At 41.8% G+C, this 22,154-nt stretch overlaps 1 protein-coding gene across 1 annotated transcript in view; it reads right to left on the reverse strand.

The window, feature by feature from the left end:
* Positions 1–22,154, reverse strand: part of tnc (tenectin) — a 30,689-nt gene that overhangs the window by 1,511 nt on the left and 7,024 nt on the right. The window contains exons 2-6 of the mRNA XM_076113498.1: positions 14,013–14,093; positions 10,878–10,919; positions 10,490–10,696; positions 9,890–10,162; positions 154–9,751 (exon numbers count right to left, since the gene is read on the reverse strand). Coding sequence (XP_075969613.1) covers positions 154–9,751; positions 9,890–10,162; positions 10,490–10,696; positions 10,878–10,919; positions 14,013–14,079 — 10,187 coding nt within the window. The 5' untranslated portion in view covers positions 14,080–14,093. The remainder of the gene's footprint in view (positions 1–153; positions 9,752–9,889; positions 10,163–10,489; positions 10,697–10,877; positions 10,920–14,012; positions 14,094–22,154) is intronic.

Here is a 22,154-nt window from a genome sequence, read left to right on the forward strand (position 1 = left end):
GAAAAGTAACAAATATATTACTTAGATGACGCTCTATTCAAGATTACGTTTACAAAGTGCATTAAATTACTTCTTATCTTTTCTATCTTATCTTTCTAGATTATCTTTCTAGATTCTTATCTTTCTAGATTATCAATATGTTGCGATACTTACGTGCAGTGTAAACATGGTCCTGAAGATGAGCGTACGACTTCTCCTACTTTGTACGTGTGTCCCCTTATTTGACAGCCTGTTCTTTCCACCGCTCCACGCTTGTACGGATGGGTCGGGAAATGAGGAGGCAGGGTGGTCGTTGTGGTGGTTGTAGTAGTGGTGACATTGACGGTGGTTGCCATTGAAACAGGGCACTCATATCGAGGACAGCAGAAGCCTTGTATCGGTTCTTCGTGGCACCCGTGAATGGGAGGTGGACAACTCTGTTGCAGACAGATAATGTCACTTCTAAAGCAGAAGCAGAAGTCACATGGGTCGTCCCTCGGTATTTGTTGAGCAGAGACGTAAACCTTGCCACCATATCGACAAGTGCCGGGTCCGAATGCCTGATCCTCTTCACCGTAGTCTGTTTCACCGTATCCGGGACCGGTCGGACCGCTGGGCAGGAGATCCTCGTCGGGAGATGGTATGTCATGCGTGGGTTGTGGTTCAGTTGCTGGTTTCCTGGTGGTGCTGGGTGGTATAACTTCACTAGTGGGTTTCTCCTCGATTTTATCTTCAGAAATAGGTGATGGTATTTCTTCTTGTTTAAGAGTTGTGGCTTTCGTCGTAGAGAATATGAACTCTTCTTCTGGGACCATAGTTTCTTGAGTAGTGAGGTGTGGATGAGGATATAATGGCTTATCTGTACCTAAAGTCTCTTTTTCAGTTGGCAGTGCGGTATCTGAATCGGAAATCGGTGATTTTTCAGTGGATGTAGTGACTTCTTTGTGGTCAACATCGTGCTTGTCCAGATCAGCTGAAGGTACAACTGTCGTGTCCACACTGTGAACACCTTCTGTTGTAGCAAGGGATTCAGGATGCTTATCAGAAACTTGTTCAGGTGTGCTAGATTCAGGTATAGTAGAAGATTCATCATGTGGTCCAGCGGCGATTTCTGCTTGTTTTGTAGCTGTTTCCTCTTCAGGTATCTTTTCACTAGACACTTGAAGGTCACCTTCTGGTTGAGATGTCGACTCACCAATAGAAGGCGATGCAGTTGATGCATCTTCCGGTAGCTTATGAGTATAATCATCAACGGAAGGAGATGCAGTTGCAGGATGTACGGTAGTCTTTGAGATATGTTCTTCTTCGGAGAGAGAAGGTGTCGTATCTTCTTCGAAAGGTGATACTGAAGAAGCTTCATCTACAATTTTGTGAGTATGTTCTTCCAGTTCAATTAAGTATGGCGTTGTCTCCGAGAATTCAGCTGGTGAAGAAGTTACATCAGCAAGCTTGGTGACAGCTTCAGGTCCCTCAGTATGTATTTCTGGTTCTTGTTGCTCTGTCACCTTATCTCTTACTTCGTCAGATGGTTTATGCTCAGTTACTAGTGATAATGAAGCATCTGTTGTAGCCTTGGAATATGGCAATTCAGTGCGTATTTCATCCGAGCTAGTTGGCGTATCATATGATGACGTTGGTTTCGGTTGATGTGGCTCTGCCGTGGCAGAGTCTGACTCGGAAACTTCGCTAGTAGCTTGGTCTCCGGTAACAGTTACATCTTGAGCTAAGTCTGGAGTCTTCGTAGTTTTGTCCGCTGTCATCGGTAATTCTGTGACTTCTATCTCAGAAATACCTTTAGTTGTTTCTGGTTTAGTCAAATCTTGTGATTCAGTGGCCGTGAAGTCCATGGGCAGAATGGTACTTGCTTCTGGCTTAGGAGGGAGATAACCTATGGATGGCGTCGCCTCTCCCAACTCAGGTGCTTCTGTATGTCCGTCATGAGCTTCAGTGTATGATTCTTCTGGAGACTTTGTAATCTTAGCATCTGGTGCTACCGAACTTGATGGTAAGGTCTCTGAGGTTTCATCTGCCTTTGTTGATGCAGATGGTTGAACACGTTCAGTTGATTCGCCGTAATAATCAGTCGCAGATTCTTCTTGCCCAGTTACCGAGGAATCTTCTATTTCAGTGAAACCTTTCACTGGTTCAGTTACAGCCGAAACAACGGTACTAGTAATCATTTCTTCCTTTTCTGGTGTAAATACATCGGTTTGATCTGGTTTCATCTCAACATGTGACACGGTTTCTCCTGTTTTTTCTGTGATTGTCTCCTCAGGAATACCAGTAACTCTTCCTACATCAGGGTATGAAGCTGCGGATGTGCTTTCATATTCTGGCGCTTTTGTTGCGTGTGGTTCTAAAACATCTTCCTCTGGTTTATGTTCAGCGGGCTCAGTCACCCTATGATCGGTTACTTCTGGTGTAGTGACCTCGTGTACATTTGTGTGAGGTTCTTGGGAAGGAGTTACCGGTTCAGATGGATGAGGTATATCTTCTCCTTCTCCTACTCTGACTGGAGCTACAGTTTCTTCAGTCTCTGGTTGAGGTACTTCTGTAGCCTCTTCGTGTTTAATAAGAGACTCAGTAGCAATTTCATGAGCATGTTTGTCAGGTACTACAGTGCCACTGCCATCGGTCTGAATTTCTGAAGACTCTGTACTCTTATCACTAGGACCTTGCGTAATATTTTCTTCAGGTGAACTTACGTCTGGTATTCTAACGTCTATTTCATCCTCCGTTAAGGTTGTTTGTGAAACAGGGATAGGAGCCATAGTTACTTTCTCGATTTCAGCATCGGTGATGTCTTTGTGGTCGTCTACATAAGTTTCAGGGGCTTCAGTACCGGAGCCTTCTTCTACTGGAATGTGTGGAATTGTATCATATCCGTGGGTAGGCTGTGGTGAATCTGTTTGTACATCAATCACATCGGGCTTCTGTTGTTCCTCACCCATATCAGGTTTGTAATCTGTATCCGAAGTGTCTGGTGCTCTTGTGCCTTCTTCGATATCAGGTTCTCCTGGTTTACTTGAACTTTCTCCTTCAGTGATAACTGGTGATTCGGTACCTTGTTCTTCCTTATCGATCGGCGTTTCAGTTCCTTCATCAATAAGATGTGGTTTCTTTGTTTCGCTATCTACATCCATGACATCAGGAATTTCTGTGCCTTCTCCGTCACGAATGTGAGATTCGTCTTCCTCTGGTTTTGTTAGAGCAGGTTTCTCTGGAAGATCTTCTTCTACTAGTATTGGCTTATCATCAGAAGTTACAGGTTTTCCAGTGACCTTGTCAGTCGTTTCTTCGAAGTCCTTTTCATCCGATACTGTTACATCTGGAACAAATGTTGGTTTACCGGTATGTTCCTCTACTTTATCATCAGGATTTACTAAGTCTTCTTCAATTAAAATTGGTTTGTCGGTATGTTCTTTCAAATCTGGTATCTTTGTACCTGATTCGCCATCAACAATTGGTTCGTCAGTATGTTCTTCTTCAACCGGTCGACGCTCCTCGTCAACTAAAGCAGGTTTGCCAGTATGGTCATGCTCTTCACCGTAAGGAGTCTTCGTGCCTTCCTCGTCAACTAAAGCAGGTTTGCCAGTATGGTCTTCTTCAGTGCCGTGAGGAGCCTTTGTAATTTCTTCGTCTACAAGAGCTGGTTTGCCGGTGTGTTCCTCCTCAGTATCATAAGGAGTCTTTGATTCATCCTCGTCAACTAAAGCGGGTTTACCAGTGTGTTCTTCCTCTGCACCATGAGGAGTCTTTGTACCTTCTTCGTCAACAAGAGCAGGTTTATGAGTATGTTCTTCCTCATCGCCATAAGGAGCCCTTGTGCCTTCCTCATCGACTAAAACAGGTTTACCGGTGTGCTCGTCTTCTGTACCATAAGGAGCCTTTGTTCCTTCTTCGTCAGCTGAAGCAGGTTTGCTTGTGTGTTCCTCTTCGTCAACAAGAGGAGCCTTGGTGCCTTCCTCATCCACTAAAGCAGGTTTGCCAGTGTGCTCGTCTTCAGCGCCATATGGAGCCTTTGTTCCTTCCTCGTCGACTGAAGCAGGTTTGCCAGTATGCTCCTCGTCAGTACCATAAGGAGCCTTGGTGCCTTCCTCGTCAACAAGGGCTGGTTTGCCGGTGTGTTCCTCTTCAGCGCCATAAGGAGCCTTTGTGCCTTCCTCGTCAACTGAAACAGGTTTACCAGTATGTTCTTCCTCAGTATCATAAGGAGTCTTAGTACTTTCCTCATCAACCAAAGCTGGTTTACCGGTATGCTCGTCCTCATCGCCATAAGGCGCCTTTGTGCCTTCCTCATCGATTAATGCCGGTTTACCAGTGTGCTCGTCTTCGGTACCATAAGGAGCCTTTGTTCCTTCTTCGTCAACAAGGGCTGGTTTGCCGGTGTGTTCCTCTTCAATGCCATAAGGAGTCTTTGTTCCTTCTTCGTCAACAAGCGCTGGTTTGCGAGTATGTTCTTCTTCTACGCCATAAGGAGTCTTTGTAGCTTCCTCGTCAACAAGCGCTGGTTTACCAGTATGTTCTTCTTCAACACCATAAGGAGCCTTTGTTCCTTCCTCATCAATCAAAACAGGTTTACCGGTGTGTTCTTCTTCTACGCCATGAGGAGCCTTTGTAGCTTCCTCGTCAATTAAAGCAGGTTTACCGGTGTGTTCGTCCTCATCGCCAGAAGGAACCTTTGTGCCATCCTCATCGACTAAAGCCGGTTTACCAGTGTGATCCTCTTCAGTACCATAAGGAGCCTTTGTTCCTTCCTCGTCAACTATTGCAGGTTTACCAGTGTGTTCTTCTTCTACGCCATGAGGAGCCTTTGTAACGTCCTCGTCAATAAGCTCTGGTTTACTAGTATATTCTTCTTCACCACCATAAGGAGATTTTGTTCCTTCCTCGTCAACTAAAGCGGGCTTGCCGGTGTGTTCTTCTTCTACGCCATAAGAAGGCTTTGTACCTTCTTCTTCGACGAGCGTTGGTTTACGAGTATGTTCTTCCTCAGCGCCATAAGGAGCCTTTGTTCCTTCCTCGTCAACTAATGCAGGTTTACCAGTGTGTTCTTCTTCTACGCCATAAGGAGTCTTTGTTCCTTCTTCGTCAACTAAAGCAGGTTTGTCGGTATGTTCGTCCTCAACGCCATAAGGAGCCTTTGTGCCTTCCTCATCAACAAGGTCTGGTTTGCCGGTGTGTTCCTCTTCAGCGCCATAAGGAGCCTTTGTTCCTTCCTCATCAACAAGGTCTGGTTTGCCGGTGTGTTCCTCTTCAGCGCCATAAGGAGCCTTTGTTCCTTCCTCGACAGCTGAAGTAGGTTTGCTTATGTGTTCTTCTTCGTCGACATGAGGAGTCTTAGTATCTTCTTCTCCGACATCATGAGGAGCCTCTGTTCTTTCCTCGTCAACAAGGGCCGGTTTGCCGGTGTGTTCCTCTTCAGTGCCATAAGGAGCCTTTGTGCCTTCCTCATCGACTAAAGCGGGTTTACCAGTGTGCTCCTCTTCAGTACCGTAAGGAGCCTTTGTTCCTTCCTCGTCAACAAGTGCAGGTTTGCCAGTCTCATCTTCTTCTACGCCATGAGGAGCCTTAGTAGCTTCCTCGTCAACAAGGGCTGGTTTGCGGGTGTGTTCCTCTTCAGCGCCATAAGGAGCCTTTGTGCCTTCCTCATCAACAAGTGCAGGTTTACCAGTGTGCTCGTCTTCAGCGCCATAAGGAGCCTTGGTGCCTTCCTCATCCGCTAAAGCAGGTTTGCCAGTGTGCTCGTCTTCAGCGCCATAAGGAGTCTTTGTTCCTTCTTCGTCAACTAAAGCAGGTTTGTCGGTATGTTCGTCCTCAATGCCATAAGGAGCCTTTGTGCCTTCCTCATCAACAAGGTCTGGTTTGCCGGTGTGTTCCTCTTCAGCACCATAAGGAGCCTTTGTGCCTTCCTCGTCAACAAGTGCAGGTTTACCTGTGTGCTCGTCGTCAGTGCCATAAGGAGCCTTTGTGCCCTCCTCGTCAATCAGAACAGGTTTGCGGGTATGTTCCTCTTCAGCACCATAAGGAGCCTTTGTGCCTTCCTCGTCAACAAGTGCAGGTTTACCTGTGTGCTCGTCTTCAGTGCCATAAGGAGCCTTTGTGCCCTCCTCGTCAATCAGAACAGGTTTGCGGGTGTGTTCCTCTTCGGCGCCATAAGGAGCCTTTGTTCCTTCCTCGTCAACAAGTGCAGGTTTACCTGTGTGCTCGTCTTCAGTGCCATAAGGAGCCTTTGTGCCTTCCTCGTCAATCAGAATAGGTTTGCCGGTTTGTTCCTCTTCAGCATCATGAGGAGTCTTTGTTCCTTCTTCGTCGACTAAAGCAGGTTTACCAGTGTATTCGTCTTCGGTACCATAAGGCGCCTTTGTGCCTTCTTCGTCAACAAGGGCTGGTTTGCTGGTGTGTTCCTCTTCAATGCCATAAGGAGTCTTCGTTCCTTCCTCGTCAGCTGAAGCAGGTTTGCTGGTGTGTTCATCTTCGTCGACATGAGGAATCTTAGCATCTTCTTCGCCAACTAAAGCAGGTCTGTCTGTTTGTTCCTCTTCAATACCATAAGGCATCTTAGTGTGTTCTTCTGCAACTAAACCAGGTTTGCCAGTGTGTTCCTCCTCTACGACGTGAGGAGCCTTTGTTCCTTCATCGTCAACAAGAGCTGGTTTATGAGTTTGTTGTTCCTCAGAGTCATAAGGAGCCTTTGTTCCTTCCTCGTCAACTAAAGCCGGTTTACCAGTATGTTCTTCTTCCTCAGCCGTGGGTACCTTTGTAGCAGTCTCCTCTTCGGAAGGTGTATCGTCAGCTGGGTGAGGTTTGATTTTATCCCCATCTTCTACTGGAGCTGGTTTCTCTGTAATCTCTTGTTCAGCCAGGGTTGTTTGCTCTGGTTCAGATGGTTTAGTACTGCCAGATTGTTGAGTGCATTCATTACCCTCACATTTAGCTGGCAAGTATCCTGGAACAGGAGTATCTTTTCGTCGGCATGGTTCATCTCCAGTACAATCAGTTGGACTGATTTCTTGAGGCTTGCAACCACCTTCTTCTTTGCATTCATCAATACCGTGCGGAGGTGAAATAACATTAGAATCACAGTTGCCACTTTCACAGTCAACTTTAACACAAGAGGTTCCTTCGCATGGACCGGTTTCCGTAGCAGGTAATTCAACTTTCTTGCACTCTTCCTCATTTTCACAAAGCTGTGGTAAAGGTTTTTCTTCACTGGTAGCCTTACAATCGGGACCCTCGCAAGATTCAACAGGAATCTTATGGTCATGAGATGGTGTACCGTGACATTCACCGCCAGCACAGCTTTCAGTAGAAATAGAAGGTTCTTTTGTAGGGTGCTTACAACCCTCTGGTCCACAGTCACCAGTTTCTGGCTTGTGATCACAACTGCCAGAAGTACACAGTTCCGTTGGTTCTAAAGGTTGTTTTGTGGCTTCAGTCAATTCGCATTGGTCGCCTCTGCATTCTATCGTAGGTCGAGGCATTGGTGACTCTGTTCCGGACATCTGGTTGTCTGATTGAGGAGGAGCGGTTTTTCTGGGATCTTCGCATTTGTATGCAGGACAACAGGAATCAAGTGTATCATGTATTGGTTGGCAGTTGTCCATGTAATCTGGTGGTGGACTGCATATGATAGGATCACACTTAACAATACTGCTGGCGCATTTACAATTTGTTAGGCAATTATTAGTGCTGGGGACTGCTGTATTATTTCCATACGTCACGCCATTCACAAGACAGTCTCCTTCACCAGGAATACGGCTTGGCTCTTCATGAGTTTCTGGAGTTACCAAGTCTTCAGTCGATTTTTCCGTACTAGCTGATGTTAATCCAACTTGTTCTGAAGTGGTTTCAGCAGGTTTTTCAGCAATGTCTGAGTCGTCTGAAATTGTTTCCGTGGCGGGTTCCTTAGTTCCAACAGATTCTTCAAGTTCAGGGATAACAGTTGTTATCTCTTCGTCTACGGATGGCGCATCAGGACCTGAGCTACCTTTCTCGTCATGTGTCGATGTTGGAATAAATCCTTCATCTACAAATTCAGGCTTAATTGTTGTTGATCCGAATTCTTCTTTTAGTTTTTCAGTGGAGACACTGTATTCATCATCCTTTCTAGGCGAGGGCTCAGTAGTAATAGTATACTGGTCTACTTTAGTGATATGACTTTCTGATGTCGGCAATATAGATTCTGACGAACTTGGATATGTTGATTCATCACCGTGTGGCTCTTTCGTATCAATTATTACAGATGGCTCAGTTGTTTTGGTTTCAAGTACAGAAACTGTCCTGTCAATAAGAGATGGCTGAGAGCTAGATTCTTCGTCTTTTTCACTTGGAATAGTATTCAATCCCTTATCTGGTTCTGCAGTAGTTTGTTCACTGGGTTCAGACAAAGAAACTTGAGTTGTGCTTTGTTCATAAGGTCCAATATCTGCTTCAGTGGCCTTGTGGGTCACAGGAGCTTCAATATCAAAGGCGGTAGTCTTTTGTTCCTCTTCTGTATGCGGAACATGTGGATGGTGACTATCTTCATCAGCTACAGTATTTTGAGCATGATCAGGCTCAGTAGTTAATTTTCCAATATCTTCTACAGGAACGCTGGTACTGGTCGGGGCATATTCATGTAATTCCGGAATGTCTTTCTCTGTATAAGTGTCATGCGGTATTTCTGGTTCAACTGTTGTTTTATCTCCTAATTCAATAGCACTAGTTGTACCGGCAATGTCACTCTCAGGCTCTAAACTTTCTTTTTCGGTTATAGGCTCTGGAGCATGTTCCGATTTTTCAGTAGTTTGTTTTTCAATTTCATCAGAACTTGTACTTGCTAGTTCGGGCTTAGTAGTGCCTTCTGAGATCGGGCTCAAAGTGATTTCATCTTTGGTGTCAATTTCATATGGGATCGTGGCTCCACCTTCATCTACAAATGGCGTAGCAGTTGAAGTGCGATAGTCATGTGGCTCCTTATGTTCATGTTCATGGTCAATATCAGTAGCAGTCGTTAAAGTGTCATATTCATGTGGTTTGTGGTCACCTTCGGCTGCTTCTGGTGTAGATTTGTGCATGTCATCGCTTGCAGGAGCCTGAGTAGTTGGGAGGTAGGTATAAGGCTCAACAGTTTCTTTCTCTACCATATCCTCTGGGATGACGTTTCTATCAATTTCTTCAGTCGTTGATTCGCTTTCATAACTAGGAGATTTTGATGTTACAGGTATGTACTGATCAACTTCCTCCGGTTCTAGCGGCTTTTCTTGCTCATGCATATCCGTAGCCTTTGTTGGTTCCTGGTCTTCTCCGCTTCCTTCAATTTCAGGTTCCACAGTAGGCATTTCAGTATATGATGTAACTTCATTTGGTTCGATTCTATAACCACTACCTTCGACACCGCCTCTTCTCGGAGGCAATAATGTCGTAAGTTTGTCTAAGATCGAGTCTGTGGAGGGTTCAGTGCCAAGATTTTCACCTTCGCACATATACGTGTCTGGACAGCATTGACCTTCTCGCGGAGGCATGGAGGTACAGTTTTTGCCTTCATTTTCCATTGGTGCGCCGCATTCTTGTACGACACAAACAATATCTCCCTTCATACAATAGCAATGTTCACACGCCTTTTCAGTTGTTATTGAAGCCCCGTCAGCGATAATTTGATCATTATGAACACAATCTTGAGTCATTTGAGTGACCGGTGACAAAGTTGTAGTTGTTAGTAAAAATCCTGGGGTTGGGCGTACGGTGGTTGACATGTCGTCCAAAAGTGGCATCTCGTCTTCGGGATGATCTGAAAATATATAGTTATACCATGTTAGTGGAATAATTTATGAGCAAACCATTTTTAGTTGATAATAATAAATATTTAAATCGTTCAAAATATTAGCCTGCGTTATATATATGCAGAATAATAACAAAATAAACTCACCACATGAATATCGGACCGGACAGCAGACGTCTTTATGGTAAATGGGCGTACATCCATCCACATGCAGGGTACATTCTTGCATAACGCAAGTCGTCATGTTTCGAATACAATAACAATGTTCGCAAGGTTTGTTCGGAGTCGGAGGGACTTTGGACCCTTCAGGGAAATATTTTCCGTTGATACTGCAACCATATTTATCCAGTTTGCCGAGTCCAGTTGCTCCATATTCAGCTGGAGACGTAGTCGACGTAGATGTGAGCAGGTCAACTGGAACTATAAACACAAGCATTGTAGCGACCTTTGTACTAAGGAGCTTGGCATAAAACTAAAAAATTTAAAACCGTAACTTTAACTTTGCTTTTGCGTTATAGAAATACAATTGGAATTTGATTGTATGAACCAAAAAAGTAAATTACTAATACGATTAAAACTATTTTGATACCTACACTAATATAATATTTTACGAAACGATTTGTTTGTCGTAATCACTGAAAGTAACCTATTCTAAACAATATATTACTAATCATGTTTTAATTACAGGGTACTATTCTAATATTCAGAGACAAGTTAAAGGCAGAAGCAACCGTAGTGTAAACTTACCATCAGGGCAAGTGACTATAGGGCAGCATTGATCAGCACGTTTCTCAACAGTGCAGTCTTGTCCAATAGGCTTGGTGAAGGGACAAACCCTCAGGTAGCACATGAGCATCCGGTTGTGACAAGTGCAGTTCAAGCAAGGTTCGTTGGTCATGATCCTGTCTCCTTCGCCATAGTGTTGGAAGTTGTAGTAACAACCTTCTGGGGCACCTGCAATTACATGAATGCATACAATTTACTACCTGTGCGTACGCTTTTAATTATATGATAACTATAAAGTCAAAAATTAAGTAGGAAATTGTTAATATATTTATAAGTAATTAAATTATTTTTTAGTTGTAATATCGTCTCGACATAATTATTATGTGCTATTTTATAATGCTCAACTTACCATCGTATAAATCTAAACTTGTCTGATTGCTTGCTGTAGGAGCTGTAAAATAAATTAACATCATAATTAATGAGAGCTAGTTACTCGAACACTTATTCTAGGGAGATGTTTGTGTGAGACTATTAAAAGTATGGAAATGACTGAAATGTGTATGTCAAAGAGTGTTTTTTACTTTTCCATAGTTAATTATCATATTTATTTACTAGTTTCCAGTTTGCCGCGATTCTCTTATCGGAACTTGCGGTGGGGCAGCTCGTGTAAAACCGTTACGCTTGCATTTTACCGGATTATATATAAAATATATTTTCTTCAATCATTTTCAATGTCATACTAACTTGAGTGAAAAAAAACCAGTCATATTTATGTGTCCAATGTCAAGCCATAATCTTTAGATACAAATATAATGCGCGCAATTACCATCTAAATTGACTCACTATGAACAAAGACGAAAGTGACACTGACATTTTTTTTGTTAAAATATTATTATTTTAGCCGAGCATCGATTCCTTTTGAGAGAAAAATATCGATACAGGCATTAAAGCCAGTGCGTTCTGAGAATGTTTTACTGCTGTTTTTACGACTGACTTATTAAGCACGTTACAGCTGGGCAGGATATTAGCTGCAAATCGTTCGAGACCCGTGATCGGTCATCGTCTTAAAGTCGTTTTACATATCCGTTTTACTGCGTATAATTACTGAAGCTGAGCGGCGGCGAGGCGACAAAGCTGTAATTAAACTAACGGAGAGCGTCGTTAACATCGAAACCGCGACTTCTCTCTCCACTATATTAAGGGCAACACCGCAACACTGCGATAGAGGAAACGCTAATATATTCTTCCTCAGACGGATATCAAGAACACATCTATTACAATCTGAGCCGAACACCTGTGTAAATCCGTGTCTAATCTCAGACGTGACACAGTATTTCGCAACATCGGAATTATAGCCGATAAATGTGTAAAAACTGGATTTGCCAATTTCATATAAGTAATCTAAAATTTGTATAAACTATAAAAATCTGCGAGCCTTGACTAATTTCCCTTCGGACGGAAAATGGAATATTTAGACCTGCATGTTTTTCGCCAATAAATAGATTTCTAAAAGCAAAATTTTGGTTGAATAGTTGATGAGGGCGGGTAATGCAGTGTGTTGCGCTTATCAGTGCAGGCAGCGCGGCAGCGGCGCGGCGGCCGTGGGTAACGGTGCCGCGGTCTCGGCGCGCCTGTATATGGCGGGTGCGCTCGCGCTGGCGCCGCAGCCAGATCGTCCACCTAACGGTCGCCAGGAATGTCGTTAGCATCCAGTTTTTGCCAACCGTAATTTCAATTATACTATTTCCACTCTCACGATTAATTCGATCGTAAAAACAACGGAACTCAGATAATAACGGATTAAATCAAATATCCTGTTTTATTTGGGTTTCTATTATGAATGTAAATAATATTGGGCGAAATCTTAAAACGAACGAACTAAGTGGGTTACTCCCACGTAGAGCGAGTAGGTGTCGGTGCGCGACGAAATGTCCAAATTCCAAGTTAGCTGACTGAATAATAAGTACCGAATCATACTTGAGTTGTCGAGTACGTGACGTAGCATCTCTAATTCCCGAGATACCTAATGAATCGCTTTTACGTATATGTGTGACGTTATAAATGGGTTTGCACGAACAGAAAAAACTACTTAATGCAAAATCGTGCGCTTAGGAACACGGCTCGAGGCAATCGAAATGAGGAGCCAGCATGAATTTAAAATTTGCACTACATTAATATGGATTGTTGTTTCAATGAATGAATGTCGGCGTGGTCGCCATGCGTGATGAAGTTCACACGGGTACACCTAAACATTGTAGGCCGCATTTAAATATACTTCCTATGTATAACATAAATTCAATTCGAATTCTTTGAAGGGACCGTGCTGCGGATACTAAATCTGCGCGGACCGAAATAGCCTCATCTAATAACATGCATCGCGAAACAGACACGCGCAGTGTCGCACACTCGGACAGTCGCAATGTCGCAATGTCGCATAGTCGCACATCGTCACACCGCACTTTTATACTGTTATTTGCGAGTCAGGCTACATTTAGTGTAGTCACATGCAACCTTCTGAGTGACATAATACACCAATCTACATTATTTATTGTTATGTAGTCATTATTTATCTTAAACACGTAAAATAAGTAAATGGTTATAAATAAGTGCAAAGAACTGAAAATCTACCTTTGTGTGCGACTACGAATGTAAGCAATACAATAAATTACAAGGAAATCTTTTAAATAAATCAATACAGAGCAATAACCTTCGTATTGGTTAGACAGATCAGATAAAATAGATAATGTGATCGTACGATAGAGATGGACTTCAAAGCGAACGTGAAAGGCCTTAGCGTAAATTAGATAGGGTACATTGTACATGGCTAAATAACTTCATATTAAGTAGTTTTTTAAGAATTAAAGCTGAATCTTGAGTACTTTTCTCACAAATACACCGAGCGATGGTAATAAGCAACCGTAGATATTAGTTTTCTGACACCATCAAAATATATAACTAATAAATAAGAATTATACTGTAACACCACTACACTTGTATTACCATATCTAACCGGTGGAATGTGTATTCCTAGTAATACATTGTCATAATGAGGGCTTAATATAATTTATATGCCATTTACAATTCATATGTTTACAGGCTTATAAATAACTTGATGTACTAAAATACATACATATTAATGAATGATGAAGAAAACGAAGACTAAATAACGTCGTTGATTGCATAATAAGTGGTTGTATGTAGATGCGTGATGCCAATACAAGTCTTCGGTCAGTATTTTAATTAATTACGGCAGTCTAGTATATTTTTAGGTATAGTTTAACTGTGCTTTAAGTATCATTGTAGATACTATCTAGTATACATAATTTAGTTAACAGAACTTGATTGCTGAAAATTTGCATTCAGTCAGCGAATGAGAAGGAATCTTAACCTACGTAGGTACCCAAATGATGTGAGTACAATCGATTGTTAAAATAAGAGAGTAGTGCAAACACAATACGAGCGCCCCACTGTAGGCCGGTTGTCGTTACGTGGGAGGGCGTAAAGCGCAGGGCGCAGGGAAACAGGGAACAGGGAAGACACTTACCCGCAGCCGAGCACGCGATGCACGCGGCCAGCGCTAGCAGCGCTCCCGCCGCGCGCCGCCGATCCATCTGACCCCGTCCGTCTGCAACAATCACACAATCGAATCAATTACTGTCGCTTCCTATCATCGCCACCAACATATCGCTAATCCCTTCAAATAGGGGATTATTCTGCAGCTACATTTTCCCTGTTAGTCGTGAATATGCACAGTCTATAAATAAATAGCGTTCACTTAATGGAGTTATGCTAACTTATATTTAGTTAGAGTATATAAAATCGCTAAAAGATCTGATTCAACAAAAAGTGGCTTCCCATGGTTAAAAACATTTTATTTTGTAATACAACTGGGTAACAGCCGCAGCAAAGGCGCCTAATGATGCGGAAAAAAACAATTATTTTATCTCCATAACGCGGACTACCAATAAAAACGTCTGTGTAGCAAACAATTCCGACTGTAGATATATTTCATTTTCCTTTTGTTAAAGTGCTTTTCATTGTAGAGATATCGCGTATTGTTATTTAGGTAGTTGAAACGTGTATGTTCCAATCCATGTCTCGAATTCTAGAGATACGAAACGTAACAATAATACGAAGGCTGTTATTGGATTACATCGTCTGTAGCCGTATCTAACTCCTATTCGATTATAAGGATGACACTGTATTATCTATATAGGTGTAGCAAGATGCGTTCATGACAAATATTGATAAAATATACCAAATATTTCATATTGTTATAGCATAAGTGTGGAGTACTTGCTTCTTTGTTACAAGTCTAACTGTTTATCGTGAACTTATCTTAATGTGTATATGGTATTACAGGCACAACATAGTATTGTTGAATGGCTCTTAGTCAGAGCGCTAGCTAAGGAACGCGGAAACGTGAGGTTCGCACAAAAATGTGCCCATTTAGCTGTGAGTGAATGGGAACTTTAACTGTCCATTCAGAGTGGCTGGAACGACAGCAATTCAAAACAATGTTGGCTATGGGCTGTTTTAAAGGGTTTTCAATGAAACTGAACACACATGTACGTACATTATTTTTAGATACGGTTACGTGTATCAAATAAATACTAGCAAAGGGCGATTTAATTCGTGAACAATTTAATATGTTCAGTCTTTTATCTCTTCTTTTAAATTTTACCGATATCAGATTACACTTTTCTGTAAATTTAGAACATTGTTATAATAATTAGATTATTTGAAGTTTAAATCGACTCTACATAGCCACTACAGTACAAATTGCAGTAAAAACCTGAAAGAGGTTCAATTACAGCTAGTATTTTGAGAGTATACGTCGAGGAGTGAATAGTAGTAGAGCAAATCAGTGAGTCCGGGCTCGATGGAGAGGTGAGCGTTACCGTGGGAACGCATCGGCGGCGTCGAGTTCTGCACACACGCGTCCGCGGCGCCGAGCGTCATACACACGCCTACACCACTCCTCATTACACGCCTCGTACACCTCGCACGCATTTTTCAACAACCTCCCTTACTTTCCCCGCCACTCGTTGGGGATCCTTCTCTATTTTTCTTGTCATAAGAATGCCTCACAAATACGAACATCATATACAACGTCTACGCTTAAGCACCTCTCCCAGCCATTGTTACGTATATCTACCTCTTCCCACTTTTTTCCACAATATTCCTTTCAATAACATCACTTCCTCAAATTATTAAATACCCTCTGAGTGTAAGGTGCGCAAATATGTATACGTATAATGTATATGGTTATTGCAAGGGTCCCTCCGTCTAGACACTATGCAAGTCACCTCCGTCGAGAGGGTGAGGGTGCGGAGAATTCACCGCTATCTATTTATTTGCTCTACTAAAATACCACGTGTACAGGACGTTAAGAGCCATTCACAATGTCGCCTTGATAACTTATTTTTCGTCTATAAACATTCCAAACAAAACAAACATTTCGCTATGTATCGGTCACGTAATATATGCTAGTACCGAAATAATTAACATAAAAACGACGGATGTTTTGTGATTATAAACATTCAAGTCGGGGAGCTCCAATTCTTTCGTCGTACACAATAGGCGCCCACTTCTCAAGCATAATTTGGCATACCGTTTTTTCCACCAATGTGACGTCAAAAGTAACAGTTCATCCGATTAAAATAAACCTGAATTTGAAACGCACTCGAATGGAAAGCCACAAAATATGTGCCGCACTTAATTGTTTTTGTGAGCTCATAACTGTAGAGCTTGAGACGGCTCGTGTCGCTGTCATTGATCAAAAGCACTTATCTACACAAACGCGGAGAGCTACGAGGCGCTACGCACGTACGCTGTAGACAGGGGAACTCGTTATGTATTGCGTACTCTTGCTGTTCTTATATGTATATCTTTATTATGCGTATAACAGGTAATGTCATAATTCATAAGGTTTCAGTTGAAAAAAAGAACATATAGGTATTTAGTGTGAGGCACAAATAAGAAATGTTAAATATAATCAGGACAAATATTTGCAAAGATACGAGTACTATGGAATCGATGGTCCATTGTTATCTTAAAGAGTGAGTAAAATGATTGAGTTAGAAGGGCGTACTGGGCGCTGGGCGATCGGTCGCGGCGCTCGGCGGGTCGGTGGCCAGCGCGTGCGCCCGCGTAGCGGCGTGTCCGTGTTGCGATGTTGCCCAACACATAATTTCGGAACACTGTAACCGCAGCGAGCATTGACACCAATCTCTTCAACATTGAACAACTACTTTAAGATCGGAAAGCCTTCCTATGCCCTATAATTTGTAAAACGTAAATCGCTTACGTGTAAATTATTTTGGTATCTTCAATGCTGGAGCTGGAGCTTATAAATATTAGAATTAAGAGCCTGCCAAATATCGCTCAGAAAATAGGTATGGAAGTTTTCTTTTTGATATTGCTTACTATGATAGAGAAATATGAAACAGAAATTGATTGTTAGCGGCGTTGTTTGGTTTTCCCGTAAAAAACTTAACATGTTTTTATGTAGAGCGCTCTTTTTATGAAACCAAATTTCTAAACTTCCATTTTATTTGGTCATATAATAATTGTCCATAAAAGTACAAAGCTAGATCCGGATAGTATGCTAAGAGGCAGCGTACTAGATGTGAGCCGCGATGACCGGGGGGTCACCCGGCAGGAGGGCACGGAGTCACGGAGCACTCCCGCCTACTCCGCAAACGCTGCGCGCCTATATCTATAGTACTTATAATATATTTTGTGTTTAGATAGCAATCTAGAAGATTTACATGTAAATATATTGCAATGTGTGTAGGTATATCGATTGGTGAGTTGTCACACGAGGTTCTCACAGTGCTACGGTTGTAAGCGCAGCTACATATTCGCAAAGCAGTTTAGTTAAACAACACGCGCGCCGTTCGCACAATGCGCTCACGTACGCGTGTCGCGATTATCGGTCGTCGTAAATTACAAGTGATTAGCATAGAAGTCGTGGACATGGCGACGGTGCGACATTATTAGATTCGGCTACAAGGCGACACGACGTCGTTATTAGGCGATAATTGTCGCTGAAGTGTAGCGGTCGATTAACGGCAGACGCGGGCGAGCACGCACATACTAAGCAGCCACATGCACACGTCGCATACCACATATGTATGTAATGGAGACCAACTCGTTTATGGCAATTATTTTATGCCCACGGCGTAAGTATGCGCCCCGCTTCCGAGATTTGTTACGTTACAATACGTAATGTTCCGTATGACATAACAACGACGGCTTGATAATAATAATAGAAAAAGGATGGGTCAATCCTCTTCATAAAAGTGGAAGCACAGTGTGGAAGTAACTCGACGTGGCAGGGTTCGTGTGCCTCAAGGGAACGGGTAGGAAGATAGCAAATATTAGTTTCCTTCATGAGGTACCCGCGGTTCGTTGACCCGTGCAAATTTTGTGCCATGAGACACATATGCCTACGTAAGTATAAGCTATCAAGAGTGTTTCATCAACATATAACAGAGCTTGTTATATGTTGATGAAACACTCTTTAAATACCTAACCTTGTAAAAGTTAACATTCTTAGCTTGAGTTAGATGTGACTCTAATACCTGCCTAAAGAATGTTAAACACGTAAAAAACTAGATATTGTTATATTATGAGAATGGAATACTCGTAACATAAATATTTATATTAAAAGGATTCCATTTACCGAATAAAACATTATACGTATATGAAATATCTACTGGCGGGGTTAGAGACGCAAATAATTTTGAAAGAATATGGGATTGTGCGCGGAGGCACGCACACATTGCTAACGTAGTCCGAATATTTTAGGTAAATCCGCTCTAGACGTCTTCATCACCGTTACATGTCGAGTTAACATTCCACACCAGCACTCGTACGAATTATATTACATTAAGGCTATTCCGTGATTTGATTCGATCTACAAAAATATATACTAAACTAGATAGGAGTGGCTCTTCCTTTATTTCTCTATCCATAGGTCACCTGTCAACGGCCTCGTGATTTGCATCGGTGCGGCGCTAAACTGGTAAAATGTGACCGTAAACTTTATCTAACACATAAAGCTCAATTTTAATGTCGCTAAGACCATCAAAGCTCAAAACTCATATGAACTGCGTGTCTGTGTGCTCGAAGAAAGCCACCGTTAGTGTGAGTGCTGTTGCTAGGCATAGCTTGAATTCGCGATTGTTGGTCCGCGGCCGCGTCGCTCACACGATGAGCGTTGCCCCCGTACGTCGCCTGCTGCTAACTTAGCTATAACTCCGTACAGTATGTTCCAGGTTGCCGTTTACTGACACCTCTCACGATGCACTATATATGCTTTGTTTTTTAATTACTGCATATCCATTTATTTTAGTATTAAATGCGTTCGCCTTTTATAAAACGCCCTTTGTACGCAATTTTTTCGACATGCGAGGTTTTCATTCCGAAACTGAATGTCGAGTTGGCAATATTTATAACGAGGAATCAAATAAGAGCGATGTGAGTGATGGATGTAGATGCACCCTCGACGGTCGACGGTAGAGACGCATCGCCCCCGCGTGCTCGCGGCTCCTGCCCTGTGGGACGCACCACTCTCTGACACAAGCTATTAGGGCGACCGCTGACCCGTGCCACTCGCACACCCCTGACACGTACGAGGAAACCATGTGTGTCTCATTGCCCACTAAATCAGTGACCTTTGAGTCCCGTATCCTTTTTATGTGAAGGAATAATTAAATTCAGCAAAACTTTTATGACATCGCGGACCGTGTGGGCTCTATTGCCGTGTACAACATAACAGTTAGGTACTTTTACCAGGAAGTGAGCGCCCTCGGCATGATGTCTATTGACTTGTATTCGCAGCCATGTTCGAATGCTTCGTGTCGAACAGTGTTTACGAGCGCCTGGCCGATAACTGACCGACCGGCCAGTCATTACCGGCCATATCTCTATGTAAGGAATGAATAGTAAGCACTTACAACCCGACGTCAAAGTCTAGCTTTAAACGTGCAACCAAAGGCACGTAGCAAGGCTTTAACTCTTTAGCTAATTCCCGTTAACCATTTAATTGCTTAGAAGTTGATTTTCTTGATGAATCTTACTATTACTTACATATACTTACCTAACATGTATTAGAAATGTTGGAATTTCATATTTGTAATATTTGCTGAGATGAATTTACTCTGATATAAAGAATGTTCGCCCTAGGTTTATTAAGTGCCAAGAATGCACTTGCATAAACTTACTTAACGTGCACAGAGTTGACTACAAAAATAACAATAATAGCTATAGGGCTCCTGTTTTCTCTGTGGAACTGCATTGTGGAGAACTGGTTATTGCGCAAAAACGATAATAAAGAGCCCTAGACATGAAATATTTATACATCGCATTATCATATTACAGGGGAATCGTGGTCATCGTTTAGAAAATTATGCTGTTCGTTTTCACTTGGAAACGGCGGTGGGAGAAAAAACTCAGTTTACGTGAGTAAAAAATATCCGCTCAAGTGCACTAGGGGACCGTGACCCTCGTCCCTTTCTTGCGCTTGGATAATTGCCGTATACATGATAGCAAAAGCCAAACCACTCATTATGACGGCATGATAGCTGACTAGGGTTCTTGCTAACCTCAGTTACGTGTTACGTGTAATTAACATCGCATCATTTAAGTTCTTTGATGAAGTACAAATCTTGCCGTGACTTTGACCATGAACATAAAAACGCCAAATATTGAATACAAGCAATTCAACACACGCTTATTTGTTCCGTGACCTTATACATTATACGAGTGTTGATATTTCGAACTCTGCTAATGTTGAGGCGTATTGAGATGCTCGATCAATTTGAATGAATTACCCTTCAGCACAGCACGGCCGGGGTCAACCAATGCGTGCGGCATCGACCCACATTTGAAGGATTACAAGTAGCTGCCGAGAAAATTTACCGCTAACATTGCCATATAAGCTGTATGAATTTTAGGTCGGTACAAGCATAGCATGCTCTTGCGCCGACATCTGCGCAAATATTGATTTAGTAAGTGGGAGCCACAATGGCGGCGGCCGCCCGTTGGCCGGTCTCGCGCTCGGCGCTGGGCCCGCGACCCCGCGTCGTCGTCATCTCCTCATCGTCGTTCTTTCACGAACACACTACTCATATAATCAATGTTAAGTAAATAGTCACAGAACTTTCTCACGACTCGTCGTTTTTGGAATAACTTATTAATAAAAATATTTATTTAACAGTGACCATTTTACAGTACAAATGTAAACGCCAAAATAAGTAATCTATTTTTTATCGAATCCATTCTGGCCATTTTAATATAATTGTCACAAAACGAAGCGAAGTTGTAACATGAAAATCAGTACATTGACCGCGTCCCGAGACCACCGTGAGTATCGTGTTTACCACTCGATTATATAGTTGCAGGCATTTGCTTTGAGTCATCGTTTAACAATATATCGAATTTATTAACAAAAAGGAAGACAGCTTGTTGCTACATAATACATAAGCTAAAAAAATATGTACTTAATTCTAAAACTGTTTATTTAGTAAGTACTATTTAATTTTGTAGGGTCAACATAAAACATCGGCGCCACGAGATCGTTACAAAAACAAGATTATACAAAAAGTTGTATCAAAAAATTACGAGACTTACTTATAATAAGTAATATCTTAAGATCGAAACAAGACTGTGTGATGCAGGAAATTAGCTTGTTTTACTTACACATTATGCAGTGTACAGGTCCGAAATTGAGGTGGTTTTGTACCGTTACGGCAATGCCGCAGTTTTAAAATAACCACTTATTGAGCCAATGTGCATTTATGTGTAATAAGTGTTATTTTTCAGACACACTAACAAGAAACTGGTAATGAAATAAAATAAAATTGCTCACGCCAATACGTAAACATTTATAGAGTGTAAAGTTTTATAGCAACTTTCTTAGAAGACGCAAAAATGTGGTATCCTCTTGCTTACGGTAAAAAATTATGAAGAGACTTCATTACGAAGGTTTTTTTAAAATCCTTTATCACTCATACATAATATCTCTAACCGTTGCAATACAAATGATTGCTAAGTTGTAAAAAAATAATACCTAATTTGTGTTATTAGAGTGCAACATACAGTCTTGTACAGGTACATTGCCCCGTGGCTGTCCATCTCAATTGTTTGGAGATGAACTTTCGTTGACCTCTTGACATTTTAAGTGGCGAATAAATGTTATAAAGAATCTGTTTCCAAACGCATCCTCTTTGTCTCCATATCCAATGGCATTGGCCAAGGATTCAAAATGACGGTGTAAAACTGCACTATGAGGATTTTATCTCATGAAATTGTTTTTACTCAAAATTAACTACCCATTCCCAACATAACATCTATCATCCAGCAATAGCTATTTTGGCTATAATATCAAACCTAAACTTAACCAGAACTTGTTCTCACGTTTTTGTATTTTGCAGACTAAATACTGTAAGTGGTTAATGCCAATTTACTTTTAAGTTTTTGCTTTTAATGGGATATAACAAGTGTTTTTGTACCATCGCAGACACAAGCCATAAGTTATGGTTCAATTCCGCTACTGACTAATTAAAAATAGTAAATTTCTTTTAACACGAACGTTCATAAAATAAAGACGTGTATTAAGTTTACTCGTACATGTAAATCACTGTTAAAAATATTTAATTTATAAGCAATTAAAAAG

Source organism: Anticarsia gemmatalis, chromosome 4, assembly GCF_050436995.1.
Source record: "Anticarsia gemmatalis isolate Benzon Research Colony breed Stoneville strain chromosome 4, ilAntGemm2 primary, whole genome shotgun sequence".
NCBI lineage: Eukaryota > Metazoa > Arthropoda > Insecta > Lepidoptera > Erebidae > Anticarsia > Anticarsia gemmatalis.